Source organism: Notothenia rossii, assembly GCF_949606895.1.
Source record: "Notothenia rossii genome assembly, chromosome: 4".
Lineage (NCBI taxonomy): Eukaryota > Metazoa > Chordata > Actinopteri > Perciformes > Nototheniidae > Notothenia > Notothenia rossii.
Window position 1 is genome coordinate 79099060 of NC_136902.1, and position 23994 is coordinate 79123053.

General features: G+C 40.5%; 1 protein-coding gene across 2 annotated transcripts in view; it reads right to left on the minus strand.

Annotated features, from left to right (window-relative positions):
* mcamb (melanoma cell adhesion molecule b) overlaps positions 1-23465 on the minus strand; it is a 32958-nt gene extending 9493 nt beyond the window's left edge. For both annotated transcript variants that reach the window (XM_079676876.1, XM_079676875.1), the window contains exons 1-5: positions 23281-23465; positions 1201-1325; positions 877-1108; positions 224-294; positions 29-116 (exon numbers count right to left, since the gene is read on the minus strand). In XM_079676876.1, the coding sequence (XP_079533002.1) occupies positions 29-116; positions 224-294; positions 877-1108; positions 1201-1325; positions 23281-23344 (580 nt within the window). In that variant the 5' untranslated portion in view covers positions 23345-23465. The remainder of the gene's footprint in view (positions 1-28; positions 117-223; positions 295-876; positions 1109-1200; positions 1326-23280) is intronic.
* Positions 23466-23994: the final 529 nt, after the last annotated feature.

The following is a 23994-nucleotide window of genomic DNA, read 5'->3' on the forward strand; positions in this document are numbered from 1 at the left end:
TTCCCGATGTCGATATGATCTGTCTCACCATCCTGAGCGGCGCGTATGGGCGTTTTGTTTCTGTACCACGTAATGTTCGGCTTGGGGTAGCCATTTTTGACCTCACAGGTTCCAATCTATAGGGGAGGAGAGAGAAGAAGAGAAGGCAAAATGAAAAGAATAACATTGTAGCTTCATTTCATCATGTTTATACTCTGATGGTCGCCATTCAAAGCTTTGTTACCTTGGATGGGTTGTCTTCATGGACGGAGATCCCTGTTTGCACACCCTCGATAGTCGGATTATCTGGTGTTTCTGCATAGGAATTAAGACATTAATTAAGAACCAGAAAAGGCAACATTTCCAACAAAAAAAGGTTTATGTTTGGGCAGCTGATCATTTGTAGTTTCAGTGTCTGTTGTTGTTGTCTGTTGAGTTGAGGTGTCAGTGACAGGTTATTGGCTAAAGTGAAAAGTGCTGAAAAATTCTGGGAGTAAAACGAGTTTGAATATTTATTTGAGTTGAATTTGGAAAAAGTTCTGGAACGATCACAATTTTACTTTTTTAAACATAAACTATCTGAGGTGTGGAAAAATGCTGAATTAATATGATAAAATGTAATGCTCAGAATATCTAAATAAAGTTTCTGATTGAAGAAAAGATGAGATAAGATGTGATGAACGAGTTATGAATATGAAGTTGTTGAAAGAGTTGAAAGGGAGCACACTAAACACCACATGTTGTACGACACATTCTTCAAGGATTCATTTATTATTCATTTCAATTCTGGTGTTATTAGCAATGTGTAGCTAGGTGTGGGCTTTGTAATGTTCGCCATTTTCTCCCTTGTTATTCAAACCATTAGAAAAAAACAGACCATGTCAGATTGAATCTTACCGAACACCTTCAGCTTTGTGCGTCCCTCCCCAGTCCCATCCGTCAGAGCTGTGATGACACAGATAAACTCCAGTTCATCGTCCAGCTGCACGTCGCTGACCTTCAACACGATCTGTCCGTCGGCTCCGGTACCGTTCACACTGATCCGGTCGGTGAACGGCGTGCCTTTGTTCACAACCTTCATGGTGCTGTCCTGGTAGTAGATTTTGTGCCTCTCACCCGTCCGTGTCTCCTAAAGGTCAGAGTTCAAACACATGAAACATGGCCTGCGTGGACACATCATACCTCTCTGTGTAAGCGTGCACCAGGCTCGATGAAACTCACGTAGAACCACTGAATGACGTTGCCGCCGACACCGTCGGACGATGTGAACAGGCAGGCGATCTGAGCCATTTCTCCCCTGTACACCTCCACTCTGTCCTCCATGTTCACTTCCACATTAGCCCACGCTGAAAAATACAAAGAAAATATGGTTGTGGTTGAGTAATAATTCAAAATGTTCAGTGATCTCACCATCAACCTCAATATTTGCACGAAAATAAAGAAAAGGTGTGTCATTTTACTCCTTTTGTTATTTTGTATTCCTCAATTCATTTTTTACTTTATTTCAACCCTTTTGCAGCCAGAATTCATGTCCAAGTACATTTTTTAAGCAAATATATTTTGTGTTATAACAAAATTGCTACTTTAGTTTCAAAACCTCTAAAAGGAGCGGGGTTTGTGTGATTGAAAGCTGAGTTGGTAACTGTCAATCCTCCGAAACCTTAAACAGATCAAAAAAGATGTGGAAAGTGTGTCGGCAGTATCCCATTTGTGTCCATTACGATTATTAATTTGAGGAACTTGACAGCAGTAACTAACACTTCTGATAAGGATTCTTTAAGTATTCTCTGGTGGACCAATTATGTAATGAAGATCAGAACATTAAAGACAACATTGCTTTATTGCAATGAACCCGAAATGGATGGGACTGCGATACAACCGAACCTCGAGGTGAGAAGCCGTGACAGAAGATTAATTTAGATTACAAGTACCAGGATTTTGGTGAAGAAACTAACTTCTGCATTCCCGCAATGTTGAGGCATGGAGACAAAAAGACGAGAGGAGAAAGTCATGGAGGGTCACATGGAAGAGTGGGATGCAATGACAGGAATGAGAAGCCCACCCATGTCCACATTAATGTGCTGCATTCCACCATGGCACCCTCTCACAGGAAGAAAGGCTCAATTTACAGGCAGCATAGTAGCCCCACTGTTCCTCCATGATCCGTCTCTGAAGAACGAGTTGTTTTCCCCTTCCAGGGTCTCTAACCATCCCCATAGTAGTCTATAGGAGGGTCCCCCAATTACACTTTACATCGCTGCGTGTCAGTAGAAGTATGAGATGCCAATGGGAGCGGTCGCCCCGAGGTGACGAGGCTGCCAGGTTGATTTAGCTCTTCCTGACTGTCTGTGCATTGTGTGGCTGAATGTAGCTTTTCTATGAGTTTATGACGAGAGCTGCTCAGAGGAATGTAAATCGTGGCCCATCTGTGTCCCGCCTTTTTACTGGTTCGTGTTAACCTCAAGAAGCACAACAGACAATACGCAATAAATACACAAGAAAAACGTTTGTCTCATATTGTATATATTTCTGATTAAATGATGTTGGAAGTTCCCATCATAATATAATATCCAAGACTACGATTTCTATAGTATAATCTTGTCTTCATCAGGAAGAAGAAGTGAGAGTTGGTGGGAGGCTCCGGAAAAAGCTAGTGAGTTGACATTTGTTTTGGAAAGAAAAAAGAGCCCTTTCTTTTTGAAAGACACATTCATTCATACAAATTGCCACTTCTTTCCTCCTGTTACACTACGTTTCCGGTTTAACCATAATAATGACTGTCAAATATGGCCACTGGTCAGGCAAAACAGCATTAGTTTATTAGTCTAAATTAATTACTTAAATTTCAAAAACACAAATGAGCGATTTTCAACCATAAGTGTGCATCAGTGAAACAAGTGAAAAAGAGTTTGTTTTCATGCAGACTAAGGGCACTATATGATACTGTGTCTGGTAACCAAAGACACTACCAGGAAAAGCAATCAGGTGCAAAGTTTTGCATTAAAGTGAATTACGATAACACCAGAGCTCCCTGCTGATGAGTTTATTACCCAGCAGACATCCCTGCTCCACTCCTGGCCTTTCATTTCTTCTTCACCTGCAAAACAAACATCTACTGCATCCCGCCCAAACTAAACCTCTGTTTGCATCAACAACATGCCTCCCCCTTCTTTTCAAACTTTTCCTCCCTCTGTCCACATTTCAAACCCCCTTTTCTCTCCCACCTGCCTCTCCCTCTGCAGCGTTACGTTTAGCACCGGCTAATGGAGCTGAACGGATGCTTTCCTGTTAAAGAAATCCAATTAGTCGCTCCAACATAGACATTTCCTGGCCATTAGCGTTGAAAGGACAATGCTGACTCACTCGCAGCATCCCCTCCCCCACCTGAGGACTTAGAGAAGTGGGATTCAAGCCATTTCTGATTCTAGTTGGCATCACACCGATTATTTCACAAACTCTTTCCCCTTCCTGTCTGACAGCGGGAGTCTGTTTTCTCATGGGAATCTCAATAATATCTTATTAGTAATTTGACCAGCATTCACATCACAGTGCATCAATCAGAGCGGCTTGGACTCAAAGGCCTCGGATCGATGCTCTGCGATGAGAACAGGGAAGATATTGGAGTCCACACACATTTCCTCATGCTCCTAAATCAGTATGACGGAATAAAGCTGACCATCGGACAGTGTAGTAGCAATTTCTTATATTACTTTATATGGTAAAACCAAATGATGATATTATACTGAGGAAAACTGTTTGGTCAGCTCAACCTGTTGTATCCCATGGTAGAGAGCATTGTAAGATAACAGCTAGGAGAAGGTGTTATCTTTTTCACACACGCACATTTCCCTCTGTGTCCACTCGTGCAAACGACTCTGTACTTTGCATGACCGTACCTACAAGCTTGTATAAAGAACTACTAAGACAACTCTGTTTGCTTTCACTAATTTATTATTGATTACTCTAATTGTACATCTTTACAGTATTGACAAAGTTAAAATATCCACGGCGATACGCTGTGAGAGCTGGGCCTTTTAAGTTTAATGGGCTCCGCTCAGCAAACAATTTGCTTTCCCCTGGAGAGTGTGGGATTGACCCCCGAGAAAACTATTTCACATGCTGAGTCAGAAATGTCTAAGAGAGAGGGGAAGGTGTGGAGAGGAGTTTAAAACATATGGGAAGAGCAACACTGTGGCAACCTGCGACGTCATTCAATTGTGATATAAGAAAAATAATTAAACAATACAAATTATTCAGTTAAACACAAGTCTGACAAATAGTGCAAAACCCAACACTCAATTAATGTTTTGCATAGTTACTTCAAAACACTTTCAGCTTTCATAAACAAATCATTTAGAAGATTTCCTTGTATATGAATGTGCAGCCGAGAAGATCCATGTTATTATGGGGGAATATGGAGCCAGAGCGATTAGCTAGCCTAAAGACTGGAGGCAATTTAACAAAGAAATTAATTTTCAATAATTAAACTTTGAAAGTGATTGTAAGTGCCTTTGGTTGCCTGTGGACAGAGCCTGGCTGGCCGTTCCTGTTATTTTCAATATTTGTGCTCAAATAACCCACTTACGTTTAAAGTGGTATCGATCTTCTCGTGCTACTCTCTGAAAAAATGGGATAAACGAATTTCCCAAAAAGTTGAACTGCTCCGTTAAAAGTGACTTTAGAGGTTTGAATGCTTTAGTCAGTAAAAGTATTACAGCAACTTTGGTGAAGTTGTGAAAGCAAATTTAGGATATAGTGTTATTTCCAAAGTCGATTGAAAATATAATAACTTGAACGCTTGAATAACTTCACCAGAATACATAATAAAAGGATTTCCCACACCACCAAGAGAGAAGACCCCATACAGGAACCGCACTTAAATCACACAGTCAACATATACAGAATCATTGCAGTTGAAAGGATATTCGGCTTTGATTTATGAAGCTAACTCAATCTGGGTCACTTGCATATACACACATGCACATATCCTGTACATCCCAGTTAGTGAGTCAGCGCTGATAATGAAGCGTCACAGGGGATATTTCGAGGCTACTGGTAATTCCTTAGAGAAATAAATCTCTCGTTCACCTGTTTCCCCAAAAACACACACAGTATCATCTTACAACAATGTGGATTGTATTCAAAGGAATTGCAAAATTAACAGCACTTAAAAGATAAGCCCCACAACACCGCGGTTACACAAAGGAGAGCAGAGGCAAAGGAGTCTTATCAAAGACATTGTTTTGTCAGGATACACAAATCAGTATCTGTCTCTGCAGAGCTATGATAACAACACTTCCTGCCAGACTGAGAGCTATAAAATGTCTTCATTTAGTTATATTACTACAAAAACATGTACAGACAGAAAACCTCCTTTAGACACAGACATGTATTGCCAGGTGATCAGCAGACAATCTTCCTTAAGGGTAATTTATTTTTAAACATGTATGAAAGTATGTTCTACAAACGCTTCAGGAATCCCTCCGACAGGTACAGTGGACAGATGAGAGGAGGCATGTGGTTGTTCAAAGGCTGGAATCTGTTTTGACTTTCTAACCATGAAGCCGACAGACTGCAGCCGGCCTGCCGTCTCTCTCTGAGGAGCTCTGGCTGCCGGCCCAGACCGCAGACGGTCCTCACCGAGCGGAGGACGTCCTCCTTCAGCACATTAACTGCCATTCAAACCAGATTATCTTCCAGGACTCGTTGACATTAATCTAACTGGATGACGGAAAAGTGGAGCAGAACATGGTCCTACGAGGACTTACTTTTAAAAAAGGTCTCTCTGTTTATATGATTAATAATTCTGCACTCAAGATCCTTTATCTCCCGTTTTAAATGTTGATTGCAAATGAAATTATATATTTTTTGTAAGAATTACACCGAAAAAAAAACGTATTTCTAGAGCACCACATCTCACTTATCAGGCTCAAGGAAAGATTGTGATTTCAGTACGACTTTATTAAAGTAATAATGCATTTCTTTAACCGTAGCTAAGTGATGAAACATTTTCATCATGCTTTTTTCATTGCATTATGCACAGCAAACAGTGCGTATTCTGTTGGTAATCCCAGTATAATTTCACTACAAGTATTCTATAGTTGTACTCTCTAAATAACGTAATTTCTGTTGCAAAATTAGAATAAAAACCTAAATACTACTACTGTCTGTTGAAAGGACTACAGCTTAAAGCAACTGCCTCGAGGGTGTAACTTTCAACAAAGCAGACAATGCGGGGGGTGTAACAGGAAAAGGTCATTAACATAGTGTGAAGGGAAATGCTCACCTTAGGTTATGGCAGTTTGCCCATGAAATTAGGAAACATCCTGCAAATTTGACATTTTAACCTTAGGGTGGGGGGATTCTTCCCTGTGGAGACTATGAATACTAATTAAATATCAGGATAATCTGTAAACTGATCAGAATCATTCTAGAAGAACAACTGTAAATATCTGTAGTAAATCAGATCAACCTGGCTACTACTGTAACTGTGATATATTCTGGGCAGACTTGCTTTGGTTCTGCTGCCTGTGGTTAGTATTTGGTATTTCATCCAATCTGAGGAAAAACTTGATCAAAGTGGCAGCAGAGACTGGCGGGATGATTGCTGAGGTCAAGGGTAAGCAGACACACAGCTTGAGATCGTTGAGCATGTCTGTATATGGGACATGTGAGGTGGGACGAGCCCCTCTGATTTGTTACAGGATATCACACACACACAGGAGTTTTTTCTAACTACTGTCCTGAACATGAGACTTGCATCCAGCACTAAACACATTCTAACACGGTTTGCAAAAGTCTCAGAGCACATGACGCACTTTCTACTCTACCATGTTTCATTCACTGGGTTCCAACCACTTATTTTAGTGATCCACAAACAGCTTCACCGCTCTCTCTAAGAGGAAATAAGAAGTCCAGAATACATTAATCTGAAAAGAGAGAGCCACAGTTCTGTTTGCATTACAGAGTCCTAATATAATCAGTTTTTTTATATATTTTAAGGTTTTGTATTAATATTTACATACCCAGGATTCCCCTACTCAGACTCTAATTCATGTTTAGGCTGCACTAAACAGAGACATGAAAGGAATAGTAGGGTATCATATCGAAAGGGACGACGGATATTGAGACAGCAGAGATTATCTGTGTGTGTGAGAATGTGTGTGTGTGTTAACCTAGTTTCAATTGCTTGCCAACAACCATGATAGCACTGCTGAGAAAGTATGAACACGTAGGCAGAACAAATCTTATAACACTACGTGGGAGCATAATTACCATAATTTAAAGAGGGCCCCATTACATTTAATTATAATCTAATACGATATCCCTTCCTGGCAGTTTAGGTCTGAAACAAGACCTTCATACCACATTGTTTATTCCGCTGAAGAAAATATTTCCCCTCAAACATGGTGGTAGAACGAAGCGACAGCTCTGGGACATGTTTCCAGCCCTGTCACATCAAAGAATAACATTGGGCCTATCAAGCTTGTTTGCTTACATGATACAGCAGAATTACAGTGCACTGACCCGACTGGCCAGACCAGAAATAGCAGCCCTTATTTCAGGACAGGGTGAGCCTGAGAGAGAGGGAGCATGGAAAAACAGTGCCTCAGTCAGGCTGCTATCTGCGTGGATATAAATCAGTCAAGAGTCTGTGGCAAAAGACAACATTTGTGCTTTAACTGGTCATTATGAAGTAAATGTTAATTGCACAATGTAATGGCTGCAAAATATAAACTCCATCTGATTGTTTCTTTTCAAACGTCACCCTAGACAAGAACACTTTATCACGTGGGGGAGGCAAAGAAGCGAAAGGGATTAAAAACATATTTATTTTTGATACTACTCATTGTTTTCTAGTTCTTTGGGATACTTACTTGTATTTGTTGCTTTAGATCGTAAGGTTAGCCAGGTTGCTAGCGGTAGTAATGTTGCTAACGATATATAAAAAGGTAGATTGATCTTCTTATTAAAATCAAAGAAAAGAAAATATGTTATTACCCACTTTGTTGTCTTTTATTTAGAAACAATTGCAGTGTGCCTTGTGTGATGTGATAGAGAAAGGAAAAGGAAAAGGAGAAAGAGATTTGTGGCCAAGTAGCCTGTTTCTTCTTAAACATGAAACATTGATGATAGAGGAGATGGAGAGGATAGAGGAAGAGTCAACAGAGGTGGGGTGGGAGGAGAAGAGACATGAAGAAAGAGGGTGTTGCTGTGGCCTCTGACATTTAACACACTAATCCCTTAATGGCACACTTACAGTATCTTGCAGAGAGAAGGAAATGATATCAGGCTGAAGATAACAACTCAGAGAGAGGAGAAACACAGAGAGACGAACTCATACTCCCTGACCTTTCTGCTTTCATCTCTCCTGGCAAGCTGCAGGATCTGAAGTATGCAAGTCTTTCAAGTCATGTCAGTGCATTCATTCCATTCAGCAACTCTCATGCCAAACATATTGATCACTTTGGTATTACAAAATCTGGAAATATGCAGCATTAAAATTGTGACTGCCAATATATTTCAGATATGGCCATGCAATGTAAATCAAACATTCTCGTGTACACACTTTGGAAATACATCTTGCATCAAACTCATTTCAAACATCCGGGCTCAAATACAGCACAACTTGGTTTTTTTTCGGTGTTATATTTATTCAGCCTATAAAATGGTCTTGAAAAGCAGAAGATTGTTAATTCAGGGATGGGCAGACACAGACAAATTATTGCCCCCCACCCCCCTTTATACTGTAGACCCATTGCCAGAACAGTAGCCCCACTTAGCCTTGGTCATCTCAGCCTGGCTAAATGGTCCAAAGGAATGTTTGAGAAAGTCTTAAAAAATATACACTATGGGCCTTGTCACACGTTCATCAATCACATTACTCCTGTGACGCACCCCAAGGCATTTTAACACACACACACACACACACACACACACACACACACACACACACACACACACACACACACACACACACACACACACACACACACACACACACACACACACACACACACACACACACACACACACACACACACACACACACACACACACACACACACACACACACACACAGAAAAGGACTTCCCCTCACAGCAGACTCCATAAACTCAACATGCAGCATGGTTTATAATTCCATGAATGAGTCACTCAAATACAAATAATGCTAGACTAATGAATTTAGATGTTATGTGCATTTTGAAAGTCTAAAGATTTGAGTTAAACCCTTTTTAAAAGACCCAGTTAACAAACCCTGTCAGTGGTAACTCTGCAGAATTAATAGCGTCTTTGATGCACAATGGTGCTCATTTGTATCTAACCATAAACCAGGCTCTTTGACGCGAGTGTGTTTTACAGTTACTTCATAAATATGCATGCATCTTTTTAATCCTGCTTTCATTAGCCGTTACTAGTAACAATGGCTTTCATTTATTTATGTTGGGGCCTAGTGACCTTTTTAAGGTCTCATCGGGAGGAGGCATTTTTAAAACTAGTGTTGTTGCTGCGACCTTGGGCTGAGTGGATGGATCTATTCCCGCCATGCTGGCTGCATGCAGTAACTCTCCTGCAGCAGAGGGAACTGGCACACAGCTCCAAACAGAAATAGCAGCTAGAAACTGAACTCTGAGGAATTACAGGAGTTAAGGTGTGAGAGGATCAAGATAGGGTGAGTGCAGATTAAACCAGATGTAGTCAATCATATAATGAATCAAATGACATGTGTTATTATTGTTTTGCACATGGTAAACGGTCACATAAGGTCAAATACAATTTCATATACATCTTATTTAACCAAACCTTACAAATTAAGCTAGTCTTTCAAATGTTTTACCACCAGTAACGCTGTGGAGCAAAGAATTTACAGTGGGTCACACTTTTTTTGTAAACATAACTTGTGTTATTTTAGCAGGAAACTCCACAGGGCAGTTTCAGGGATTATCAGATTTCAAAACACAGAAGAATGGTATGCACGTTACATGGCAAGTATGCTAGAATATGCAGTTGCATGTATGCCAGTGCTTTGTTTGCAGAAACAAATTAAACATGGTTCAGATTTCTTTGGTCTAAAACCTCTGCACTGTTTTGATTGAACCGCTAATGTTACAGTTAAGCAGAATGCATCTGGGTCAGCTGGGATTCCCCCTTTATGATGTCTCTTAGATTTTGTCAATTCATCAATTGATCAAAGAAACTACTGACAGCTAAACTGATAATACAAGTAACAATGTGTTGTGACCCTGATCAATTGTACACAGTTGGAGGTGCACAGTTGCTCCTCTGCATGGATCCTGTGTCTGGGGTTCAGGTGATGTTTTAATTGCTGTGTCCATGACGATGTGATGGACAGTGGCAGCTGCAGCAGCCAAACGGCACATTCCCACGATGCCTGAGAGAAAACAAGGTCAACTTGTCGTAGTGACCTGCCAGATACTTTGACACACACACTCACACGTCCTGATCCCCAGGGTGCTGGAGCCGAATGCCGGCAGTGTCAACTCAACATGCCACCAGAATTAACGATTTCCAAAAGGCAGGGGAGACGAAGGATACGAAGAATGTAAATACAGTGGAGAGGATCAGAGAGGACCACACAACAGGGAGAGAGGGAGTCACATCGCTCTCTGATTTTTCCTGGTGATCTGACGCTATATTCCATTTCAGCAGACCACCTGTTGCACAGATCAGACCTGGATCGGTTCTCAGCACGCCAGACTCCAGTCCCTCTTTCAGGGGGCTCTCCTGATTCACAACTGTTACAACAGTACGGCAATTATGTTTAGGATGGGCCTCTCATAAGGTTCATTTTACTGTGACAATCTCACTTTTTTGACTGTATGAAATTACAGGCAGCAGTCGGTTAGCTTAGCATAACAATTTTAAACAGGGGGAAGAGCTAGCCTGTTTATGTCTAAAGGTTTTACAATCCACCTATCAGCTCATTTATCAACACAGTGAATGTCTAATAACCAGATTGTCCCCGGTTCAACCCTGGGACCTCTCTGCAAGTCTTAAACTTTTCTCTCCCATTTCTACACTGTTCTTGTGAAGATGCCCCCAAAAGTAGGCCTCTATATTTTGAAAGGAAATAAAAACTGTTATGTGGCTTTACAGAAGTTATGTTCTGGACTATTTCTCAGCCGGGTGCAGTGATGAAGTTTAAAAACACTGAAACCTGTTGAACGATTGTTTGGAAAAGCATTACTCTATATTTTCTCTGGATACCACTTTAGAGCTGCAATCCCACCTTTTATTACAGTGATTTCATAACTTTTTACTAATATTTTCAAAAGGGATAAAAAGTAAGCCTCCCTGAAAGCCCAATGCATTTTGAAAAATGTTCAGTGTTTCTTTAAGCGTGAGATATTGATTTTAACTACGCGTTTGCATGGTTGCCACCTCTCATATCCTAATGCATGGTTAAAAGGTAAGCACATCTCTGGCCTTATTGTTCCAAAATAACTTATGTCCAGACTTTTATAATCAGCAGGAAAATCACTAGTGCATATAATAACGATAATAATGTTATTAGTTACACCTGTGTTCAAAAACTCAAAGTATCTGCAGGTCTACTCAACATTTCGCTTCATATTTCGGGTATTTTGTGGCATTCTGTACACTTGAGCTTTTTAATAAAAACCTTAAATAATGAAAACTCTTGCACTGTTGTAAGAGTGCTGGACAAGCATCAACATATTTAGTGAGCAGTCTCAGACCACAGCTGTGAAGGTGTTACTGCAGGCCTCAGCTGTGAGCAGCGGCACAGGTTCGCTGACCTGAGGCTAATCCCTCTTTGATAAGCAGCTCTTTGGTCTTCCCTCAACAGTGACTCTCCAAAGAGAGATCCCTGTGTTCCCCAGCGTTTGATAGCTAAAGAACTTGGCAACGAGAACTACAGTACTCCTCTTTAGTTTTTCACACTCAGCTATTTTGATATGCCCACACAAGCATATCAAAAATGTGAATTAGATGACTTCGGAGTTCATGTGGGACACGGTCATCTTCCCATGACCAAAGCAATGACTCCCATAATATAAAAAAACAATCCCACAAATGTATGCATGTGTGTGTGTGTGTGTGTGTGTGTGTGTGAGAATCTCAGAGGGCCATTTCCTTCCTTCCTCCTGCTCCCATAGAGGTACAAACGCCCCCTCCATCCTCTTTCCCACGTCCCAGACGACAAAATGGTCTCCCTATCGTCCACTCTGCGAGCACACACTAGTTAAAAAACAAAAAGCTGCTTTGCAAGTATGTGAAAGGCCAAGAGGGATTGTATTTTTGTACAGTGCTGATTGTGACTGTTCAAAAAGGGAGAGAGAGGTCCCATGACATGGCTTCCCAAGTATGAGATGTACGTTGGTTGCTGCTGGCATATTACGGCTAAAGATAGATCACAGATAAACATACACACACTGAAAGCTTTCACCCATTCACTCACACGATTAAAGTACTCAGCAGCAGCTCTGTCTCCTTTTTTGGTGGACCGTGCAAGTGGCATTTATGGATCGCAACATTGTTTACGGCTCTCTCATGACAAGACATCTACTTTCTACCTTTATTTCCATGAAAATGTGAGACTGTAAATATGCATGCGTGTATGATAAGAAGGTACCAAAAACGTATATTAAACATAAATCACCCTTGTTTATGTGCCAGTGTTGCGAGAGAACGGGCAACACATGCCATTGTTTCAGGTCACAGGTGACTGAGCTTACATGAAAATGGCAAATGTAAGCATGTCATACCCATGAAAGGGCACTTTAACGTTATAGAAAACATGTTCCTTTTAAAAAAAGCTTAAGGTAGTAGACAGTATAGTTGGATGAGTGAGGGTTATTGACAATACCAATTGAATTATTAAAGTATACATAAATACCAATTAATGGAACCTATAAAGATCTCATGAAATTGGCACTTAAAAAGTCACTGTGCTGAAATATTTAAAAATCCCTCCAAATTGTCACACACTTTTGGATGTTGGGTCAGGTATGGTAGTGCTTAGAAGATTAGCACTAACTACTTGACCCCTCACTTTGTTGTGTCCATAACAGAGAGGATGTAAATATATAATTCAAGGCTGCTTTACAGTATACACTTATTGCCAAGTTTTAATCCCAATGGAGAGCAAGAGGTAAAAATGAAACTTGTAATTCCTTGCAAGTTGCCCAAAGAAACAGCACTGACGTCATCTCTAGTTCTTGCAACAGTGTTGGTGTGAATGTATCCCTTGCTCACATGATTTATTTGCCAAAAGCTTAGCCTATTTATGACAGGACAAATAACAAGGTCCATTTTAAATATCTCACATGTTATAATCTGAGGTCTGGGGTGTTTTTGCAGCATGATGAAGCAACAGAACGATGACAACAATGATCTCTTTTGACTTTCCCTTCTTGGGAAAGGCAGACTGAAATGAAATGAATGATACAGAATCAAATCATATCAGATCACTTTTCTACTGAATGTCTTGTGTGACCTACATAGAAAAAGATATTTCAGTAATCACAGTTTCATCCGCAGAGAAAGAACTTCAAGTACTGGAAAAACAAGACTAATGAATGAATGAAGCTTTGAGATATAATCTCATGACACTACACACGATAAATGAAGGCGCTAATAATTCCTTTAACAAACACTAACGTCAGAGAGGAAAGTGGACCATAAAGGTTAACTACCAGCAGTGATCATCTGTAACTAAACACTGTGAAGCCACAGCGAACACATCAGTCTGCTCTGTGGAGTCAGCGGCACAGAGTCATGGCAGAGGCCTGATAGGTTGCATTAGGTTAAAAGGATCCTAATGTGCATTAGATCAGCACGGAGCATTGTTTCAGGAAAACAACATCCATTATTAAGCAGGGTGTTGAACTATCAGAGAATAGACAGAGATCCTGACAGCCAGGCCTCTAGTCTCCACTTTTGCTTGTGAAGCTCCCGGAGGACAGCTTTAGACCCAAGGATCAGCTCAAGCTTTGTACGGCTCGAGATCTAATCTGTGCTCGCTCTCTTTCCAGCATCTAGCGGCGCTGAGAGCTCTCTAAACGCAATGCAACTTCAATCATATGTTCAAAAACATGAGAATAATGCTTTGACCATGTTAGCCTTAGACCCACCGAAGACCAACCCATCCTGCACCTCCAGCCACATGTGGTAGAAATGAGGGGTTTAACCATAGTGCTTGACACTAGCTTGGCTGCTAGCCCTTTAAAGATATTAGCCCCGGTTCCTGGTAATGAGCAGCACTGGAGTCTCATTTCTTCACACTAAAAAGCAAAAGAGACCAGAGGGCAAAAGGAGAGGCCCCTCGCCCAGGAGCATTTCTCTCACATTGGCATCAGTTAGCAGAGGGACAGAGAGGTCTCTGTGTTTCTGTGTGTTTGACCTCAGAGCAGAGACGAAGAGTGAAGAAGCACATAAATCACCGTGTCAGAATGAAAAAGAGACAAGAAATCAACATGCAGCAGCTAGTGATGGAGGCCATGTCTGTGGATTGGATTCTGCATCTGTATGTTATTCACTCCAACAAAATAACATTTAATGGGATTTCTTCATCATATAATAAGTATATCATATCTTTAACATAACATTGTAATATATGTTTGACCATCAAAGTAAAAGAGAGAACTGAAAAAGTGTAAAGTCTCTGCTCTGGTTTCAACTCGACTTTCAGTTTCATATCACAAATCTAAAGCACATGCCTGGTGTTTCTCCTCAATGCTATAAACTGTTCTCATGAACACACATGACCGTATATCATGCTGGATCAAATCAATCACACAGCAAAGATTTCACTACTTGATGTACTCCATGTGATAAGCATGCCAAGGTCTGGAAACCACATCTCCCACGTGTAGGCCATCCTCGAAGTCCCATGATGTAACCATGTTATCAGCGCCACATACTTCAGGTTCCATCTTTATTTAGACATACTATTTTACAATTATTGTCTTATTGATGCTTTCTGAGGTCAAATTCAAGAGGTTCAAGTCAGACAAAGAGAGACTGCTGGCTTCTTCTGACGTTCAACCTTTACATTCTATGTGTGGAAGAAGAGCAAATGTTTTTATTTATGGAAATCATGAATTATTATAACTTAGTACTTTTTTAACGCATGTAAGATATGCAACACTAAGCTGTCTGTGGCTCTTTCCTGCTGTAACGCTGCAAATGTCCCCTCTGTGGGACTAATAAAGGTATTCTGATTCTGATTAGATTATAAAATGCAAAAAGGCTGAATGGGGAACATCAAAAGGGGAGAGGTTAAGGCCACTCAATGTATTATATGTATATAAACAGCTTAAACAAACCAGGCAGCTGTGACATGTGCGACTCAACCTAATAATTGCAATTGTCTGCGACTGGCAGGCTTGTTCATGTGCTTCAGGCGGAAAGAAATTACATTTCTATCAAATATAAAAGGATAAATATACATGTTAAGAAATAATAGACCATCATTCAAGGTTATAGGAGTAACTGGATGCACTGCTCTTTGATTTGTTGTAGCTATATCTCCCTAAGCCTTGTGTAGGTATGTGTTTGTGCTCGCTGCCTGTCTGTGTGGTTAGTCAGACCCTGTGGAGAGCAGCACCTTCATTACGTCCAAATTAAATTTGGCTCATTCAATCCCACCATATTTTATGCCTTAAATAGTCTGGAACAAATGACGTCAGCTCCTATCATCCTCAACTATGATAACAGATCAGTAGGAGAGCAAATGGGAGACACTGGATACAGCTAAGGTTTTAGCATTTGCAGGCTTTAGAGGAGAAGCACCACTTTAAAGAGTCCCATGTCAGGGTTCCGCTTATACACAGTGAGGTGTTAATTTAAATAGTTTGTTCCCACTAAAACAAGATGATCATAATAACTGTTTTTGTAAAAACAAAGCAGCCAATGCTCACATCAGACAACCAGCAACAACAGTGCAGTAAATGCTTGTCTTATGAAGGTTTTATGTTCTCCGTGTACATAAATTACTTAATTTTCTTACAAATGAGGCAACGTTTTTTTTTTTAGTTTCACAACCTCAGTTAATTTCATGATTTTTTGCCCAGACGCATTTCATAATACACATATGTCCCATATTTCACACATCCCTTAACCCATCTGACAGCGTGAATGGTGTTTATTTCAACATTTCTGTAAAACTCCACACCCCTGAAACCCCTAAGAATGATCACTTTTTCTTTAAGCTAAACCACCATGTAGAAACCATGGTTCCGAAATCGGAGTCGCTGTGACTGACAAAAAGGAACAGCTGGCTCATCTGGGGGCCAATATACAACCTTTGAAATAGAGTGAGAGAAAAATAAGGTATTTCACAGACAAAATGCCAGATCTATGACGTTTGTGAAAGGGTTAGTACAGTAGACTCAAAATGGGAAATGCTTGTCTTTCACAGTTAAGAACTGCTCATATGACTAAAATAAATGTCTTGATATTTAAAGAGTGAGGGAGTAATAACTGTACATAGATTGCATTGTAGAAATTAACTTTCTTGTAAGTACGTCAATATGTTTATTTGTAGAAATGATTGTCCAGTATACAGGATTTACTGTTCAACCAGGTTGGATGACATTGCAACCCATGAGTTTATGCCAACGTTCAAGATGCGGGAGTAAATATGCTCTTAAAGCTCATAGGCAAAAAGTAAGAGTTTGGAAAGGGCCAGTAGCTCATCTGACTCTCATGCAGGAGCCTTTGGGTTTTATCACAATGTTTCCATCACCCAAACCAAGGGATTGAGCTTTCTAAACCTAACAATACTGGAAAGTGTATCGCCATAAGTGAGAGGATTCTCTGATCTTAACCCTAATGTAGACCTGGCACACACATTTCAGAAAGCCGGAATCTTAAAAAAAAAAAAAAAAACTTCAAAATTGAATATTGTTGTGTACTGATATAGTTTTGAACTTGTATCCACCTAGAAACAAAGTTATAATCAAAATATTTAACACAAAGAGACTGAGTGATAATTATTGCAGGCCGATTCTTTATTAGAGTTAAGCTTCACAGAGTTTGTTTGTAAAGCTGCTTCCCTCCTGGCTCATCAACACCAGTTACAGGGCAGCTGTCTGGACCCTTAAACAACTTAAACAACCTTAAACCTTAAACCTTTAACAACCTCTTCTAACTAAGTGCCTGACAGAAAGTAAGGAAAATAACAACCAACACCCTTCCTGAACAAAAATTGCACTTCCTCATATGTAATTATAATTGCAATTATTATTACTCATGCGTATAATTGTGAAGCAACAGACAAACCAAAAAAAAAAGAATATTTAAGTCTGCAATGCATTTGGTGATAATAATACACAAAAATAATTAAAGTATTAAATCACCACCATGAATTGCTCCTTTGACCTATTACCAGTAGGCTTCACCTCTCTGCCGTCTCACATAATCTCAGAAGCCTCCTCAGTGACCTCCTCAGTAATCTTGATGTTTTTGGCCGATGAGAGTTTTCCCAATTTGTCTGCAGAAAAGAAACCCGCTGAAGGTTTAGAGTTCACTTCAGGGCTTATGCAACATTATAGGGTTTGGCTTGGTTTGTTGTTCTAACCGAGACCCTAGTGTAACTAGCAAGACATCCCATTGAGAAGAGATATTATTATTATTATATTAGTAACCTCGCTGCACTCAAAAGTGTGCAGAGCTCTCGCAGATAATCTTGAAGAATAAAAGAACAACTATTTATATTACATTTACAACCGGCAAGGAAGTGACGACAAAGTGCTTTTCCTCCAATTCGTTCATAGTCGCTTCATCAATAACTGCACTGCATTTCATATTCTTGTGTAGCATGCATCACACTGGTTTGAACCTAAAGACCCTTTGGGGTTTAGTGCCTTGCCCAAGCAGCACCTGACAGTTTGATAGGGACAGCATTTAAGATTTGTTGTTCCTGCCAGCTTCATAAAAACAGCATTTAAATGACTTCCAAATGGCGGGACCACATAAACAGTCCTGTAATACTCTTCTAGTAAACTGTGCTTTAAATCAATACGTCAGAAAGAGAACGGGCGAGCCTGCATCCTGCTTTCCTACAGAGAGTACAAGGTTCAAACCTGCAAAACACTTAACTGAGCATCCGTAGAGGCAACAAAACCCTCCATCCTGTTTGTATTTTCCTTCATTTTGACTCAAGTAGCGTTGAAAGCACCACATTGACCTCTTAACCTCTCTCATTACAATACAAAAAGAGGCCGGAGGTCACGGAGATAAACTATTTAACAATTTCTTCTATTTTATTGTGGGACCTATAAGACAGCTTTAACCATGATTTATGTCCCACATTGTACAGGTTTAGGTTTATAAAGGTTGTGTGTGTGTGTGTGTGTGTGTGTGTGTGTGTGTGTGTGTGTGTGTGTGTGTGTGTGTGTGTGTGTGTGTGTGTGTGTGTGTGTGTGTGTGTGTGTGTGTGTGTGTGTGTGTGTGTGTGTGTGTGTGTGTGTGTGTGTGTGTGTGTGTGTGTGTGTGTGTGTGTGTGTGTGTGTGTGTGTGTTTTGACAGGCCTGGGAGGCGCCAGGTGTACGCAGCTGTCCGTCTGATGGGGAACTTCAAAGGCTGTGAGAGCAGCAGTAAGTAGTGACACTCAGAGGAGAATTGGCTCTTCAGCTAAAGGAGCTAAAGGTGATTTATATACAGTCCAAAAATAATGGATTGAGCCTGCAGTCAACAATTAAGCAAAACATCAACTACATTTAACTTTCCAATGTGTGTTAAGGTTCTTTAATATAGATCAAATGCCTCATTGCATATCTGGTTGGTATTGTGTTAAGTCTTGTTGTTGGACATCACTGGTGGTGTGTTTCTTATCAAACCAAACAGTGTTGCAAGAAGCATTGAAACTGGACAAATAAAAAAAAACTGTATTTTGTGAAAGCAATTATTCAGTGGCAATTGTAAAAAAAAAAAAACATTCCCCCTGCAGTTGTTTGTCAATTTCAAGCCAAAATGTGTAAAACAAAAGCAATGTTTCTTTGGGACAAAAGCTTGTTTTCCCCTATTCTGATAACGTAAGACTGAACAAGGAAGAAAAATGAATTTCCTTCCTTCCTTTTACGCAGTTAACAAGTGTGAGACCACACGCTTTGGCAACAAAAACTGTTGAGATTAAGCTATCAGTCAACAAGACGTGCTTCTTTGCTTGAGCTACTTTATACAAACAATAATTTTCTGCTACTCGCTGAGCGCACACAAACTGGCCCTGATGACAACAGCACAAAGTCCTGGAAGCTTTCTGCACCAGCACAGCCCCCCCCGCCCTCTCCATCACTGGTTCGCCATATTGACCCAGGTAATGGTGATAATGGATGTTATTCACATCAATAGGAAGAACAAACAGTAAAAGGAAACCCTTTGCTTCTACAATTCCTGCTCCCAAGTGCAAAGCCTTAACCCATTATATAGTTTAGCAGGGAGGCCGCTTTTCCCAACAAAAGAAAAAACACCTCACATAAATGCAGCATTTCTTCTGCTTTCATGGTTTAACACTCTGTTTTAGTATGTTTTAACTTTCAGCACATTTTCCTTCATTATACTTAAAACCTTACCATTCATTCAACAACACCACTAAGGTATTGATGATTTGTTCAAGTCTAAGAGCTTTTATCGAACTGGAAATCTGCATGTGAGAGTGCTATAGAGCAGATAAACAAGTTTCTTCAGAAGGCCAGAGTCACAACCACAAACATTAACAAATCCGTTACAGACGCATGTAATCGTGGATCCTTGTCGACAGGACAAGCCTCCATTGCCAGTTCCCACACAAACCAGGCCTATTCATTCGCTTATTACCAAACTACTGGTGGAAGGAAAATAAGACTGCTAAATCTCTTCTTTCTTTACACTTTAAAGTTTTACACCAAATTTGGTTTAATTGTATGTGTTTTGCATCTCTAATATCTATGTAAGGACCAATACATATGTTCTAATTCTGAGGGCTAGACATTGCTGCCAATATCTATTATAAGGTTACGGCATTACTACAGTAATAATATAGCAGTGACCTTTATAAAGCCAGCCTATGTCAATTTGTCTGAACAGCAACAGCTGTGGCCACAAGTGGTGATTACTGTCTGGATTACCTGATAATAGCACACAACATTTCAGTTGATCTCATCATTGGCAGAAATGAAAGAGCGGAGGTCACACCAGAGCATAAGCAGGAAACAACAACGTCTTTCATACATCCACAAAACATAGGCTTCAAAACCCATAAAAGATACTAGGACTTCCTGTTTTTCTCACACTATATTTATACAACGCAGATATTCTCTAGCCTTTGTACAGTTTCCTTTCTAGGTTTCCCTGAAGATCTGGATTATGTTACACTAATCCTAACAAAAGTAAATTCAACAAAACAATTGAAGACATCCCCAGATTGATGAAGCACCGTCGTGCTCCAGATTGAAAACAGTGTGGGACTGCTCCTTTTCGTTGTGCTGTCCTGAGGTCTGTTACTTGGGAACACATAAACAGAGCGCTGGAACAGCTCAAGGCTTTAATTCAGGACAAAGATAAGATAGCATGTGCCTGTGACAAACTTCCTCCAAACAAGGACCTGTTTTCTGGGCACAGTGTTTACTTCCGTTAGTTGATGAAGAATATGTAATATTTATGTCAGAAATTAATAAACGTGTCCTCAAATAGTCTTAGTAAGGTTCTGCTTATATAAAGCAGAACCTCTTATGGAAAAGAGGTCTGAATTTAGATACTTCCATTTGAAGCCCTTTCTGCTATAATGATGCTCTGTTAGATTACTGGGCCTCAATTTTCTATGCTCTGCGGTCGAAACACAACAAGGGCATTTATTGTCTATGACCGGCCCGCTTCTTCTGAAGAGCAGCAGTTGTTTTGAGATAATGAAACGGAAGCATGGCGCCTATACCAGGCAGAAAGTGATGACCTTTAAATGAGCAGGGTCTAACGACGCTGCTCTTTGGCCCGGCTTGATTAGCTGAAGTCACAGGAAGTGAATAGTATCCTTATCTGGGGTCAACACTGCAGAGGAACAGCATGTCCATCTTTCCTATGATGTGGGAAGAGGGCTGAGACGGAGATATGGTAAAGATACAATAGCACTCATTTGTGCTGCATGTGCACATACATGGCATGGGTGTGTTCCAAAAGAGCGTCTTGAGTGGATTTTAACCATCATCAGCAAATGCTTGAGATGATAATCATTTAAAAGTCACTATTACGGCTTTGTTTTTGCCAATTGGTAGATTAATCGATAAACAAAAAGTTAATCTGTAGCAATTTTGATAATTGTTTGGGTAATGCTTCAGGAAAAATGCCTCATATTGGCTGGTAAACCAGTATTTGTATTGTGGGCTATTGGTTAGTCATGACAAAAACAATTATAAATCTGACTGTGAAGATGTGATTGCAATTTTTTGTCATTAAACTGAATATTTGATTTATGTATGAAAAATAGTCAACGGTAATTTGCAGCTAAAGATTGATAAGATCAAAATGTCTTCCTCTGGTCAATGATCTATGCTTATTTGGTAAAAATGTAAGACAATAAACAGCAGGGCAGATGTGGATAAAAGCAGATGGGCACCAGCGCCGGAACAAAACCAGAGAAGGAGTAGCACAGGAAATGGACCTGATAAGAGCAGAAGGAGTTGGGTAAGATCCCGGACAATGGTCGGGCTGAACTTTAACAGGAGATCAGCACAATGCATGGACGAGGCGGGGAAACGCTTATGTTGTCGAGGACAAACAGGGGTAAGGAATGGTAAAGACGTGGGGAGAGTGGGAAGCAAGGAGGGAAGTCCTGCTTACAAGAGGAAGGATTTGGGGTTCAAAAGCACATGGACTTGTCTTGTTTAAACAAACAAAAAGTTGTTGAAATTAACTGTAGGTGGAAGGCTGAGGGGGCATGCCTCTCTCACCCACATACCAAACATATAAATCTATCACATGCACTCTTCTAAAAATAAACATTCATCTGCACGTCATCATGCATATCACAAGGTGCCATCCAACTTTTGTACAGTATAGTATCACGCAGCTGATTTAAAGTGGTAGTCTGATGACAAACTGCAATTTTTAAAACCTGTGCTCTGAGAGCTGGACTTCAGGGCGGGAATGTGTTTGACTCTGTGTGTGTGTGTGTGTGTGTGTGTGTGTGTGTGTGTGTGTGTGTGTGTGTGTGTGTGTGTGTGTGTGTGTGTGTGTGTGTGTGTGTGTGTGTGTGTGTGTGTGTGTGTGTGTGTGTGTGTGTGTGTGTGTGTGTGTGTGTGTGTGTGTGTGTGATAGAGACAGTTTGCTGCCTGAGCCACTTGATCAGAGCTGACAGGAAGCAGACGGAGCTCTCTGACTACAACCGGACCTATGTGGATGTCAGTGGCTAAAAATACATGCAGCAAACTATTCAAACCTACCACCATGAAAATAGAGCAAAGTATGACGTAACATAAGGATCATTTCAATTAAGATGTTTTACAGTTTAGGCGTCCAACAATGATAACTATTCACAACAGGTACAACAAATATTCCAAAACATTTTCACTGTTAAGAATCGGCAATCCAATATCAGACCCACAATGCAAAGGCATTTCAAAAATGGCAAAATTACATAAATAGTGTTCAATAAACTTTTTAGGTAGTGTATTTAGCCACAGCCTTCAAGTTATTGTTTCTTGTTATAATTTCTTGATAAATAAGTAAATTTCTTGATAAATAAGTAGGCCTATCATCCATATAAAATCTGCTTTCTGTGAGGACTTTCACAAGATAAGGAAGTTGAAAAACCACACATAGAACATCAACATAGAGCTGCAGAAGTTGGAAGGGTTTACTACCATTGGTGGGTAGATTTTTACACAAAAGTAATGTAAGCAAGTGGGGACTGTGCAGTCTCACAGTGTATACAGGGGCTTCAACTACAGTATGGAGCAGGGCGATATGAGCAAAGTTTCTCTGCAGGCAACAGTTGACCTGACACCTCTAGAGTTCCCTAAAGTCTCTTAAAATGTTTCTGCACCCGACATAAATGATGAAAAGTTGAATTCTGCAAGTTGTTTCAGTCGCAATACCTCAGCACAGTATGTTCGTCTGTAGTCTACTTCACTTCATCACACTCAATGCAGTCCCATTATTTCAATATGACACGGTTCATTCAAAAAAAGTCTGTCTCGGGGTGTACATTAGTGTTCCTCTTCGTGTGATTCATTGTGACATAAAGGGTAGGCTAGTTTAAAACACCAACATGTTTGCCACCAACTTCAGTTCAACCGCCAGAGTTGCACGTATCGCGTATCAAACATGTTCTGCTGCACTCACCTCCCCAGGTGTGAAAGAGGACCAGAAGTCCGATGAGCAGAAAGGAAGTGTCCCGTGCAGCCATGGTTGTTGGTCGGCTGTACAGCTGTCCGTGCCGGGGTGGGTGTGTGTGAGTGTGTGTGTGTGTGTGTGTGTGTGTGTGCAGGGAGTCTGACAGCGGCTGGTCCTCCTGGAAAACTGTGTGAGAGGCAGAGAGGAGCGGCGGTGCAGCGCGGGGAGGCAGATGATGAAGGAGGGGCAGACAGGAGGACCTACACTGTAAAAAATGAATCTATGTCCTTTTGTATGGCTCGTTCTGTCGAGCTGAAATTCGTAATTTTCTCTCCTCACATTATTTGTTTTAAATATCTCTGTCTCAGCTATTATGTGGCTTATAAATGTGGGTGAAAAAGTTACACGAGTTCGAAACACGGGTTCAAATGTATGATTGGGTTGGTTATTTTTTACAGTGTGCAAAACAAGGAGGAACTTGAGTGAAGCGGCAGGAGGGTGGAGGTCTGGAGAGAAATACAGTGTGAGGATAGCATTTACAGCATTTTAATGTTACCAAGATTACGACACTATACATATCCTCATGAAAAGTACCATAAGTAATGTGTTGTCAACAGTAAACCATAGTGAAATTAGTTAAGCATGACTTTTCTAAGTGAAGTGTGGGCGTCATTTTGGTTGGAAAAAATGTGTGGCTGTCCCTGTTTTGCTTAACGGGACATT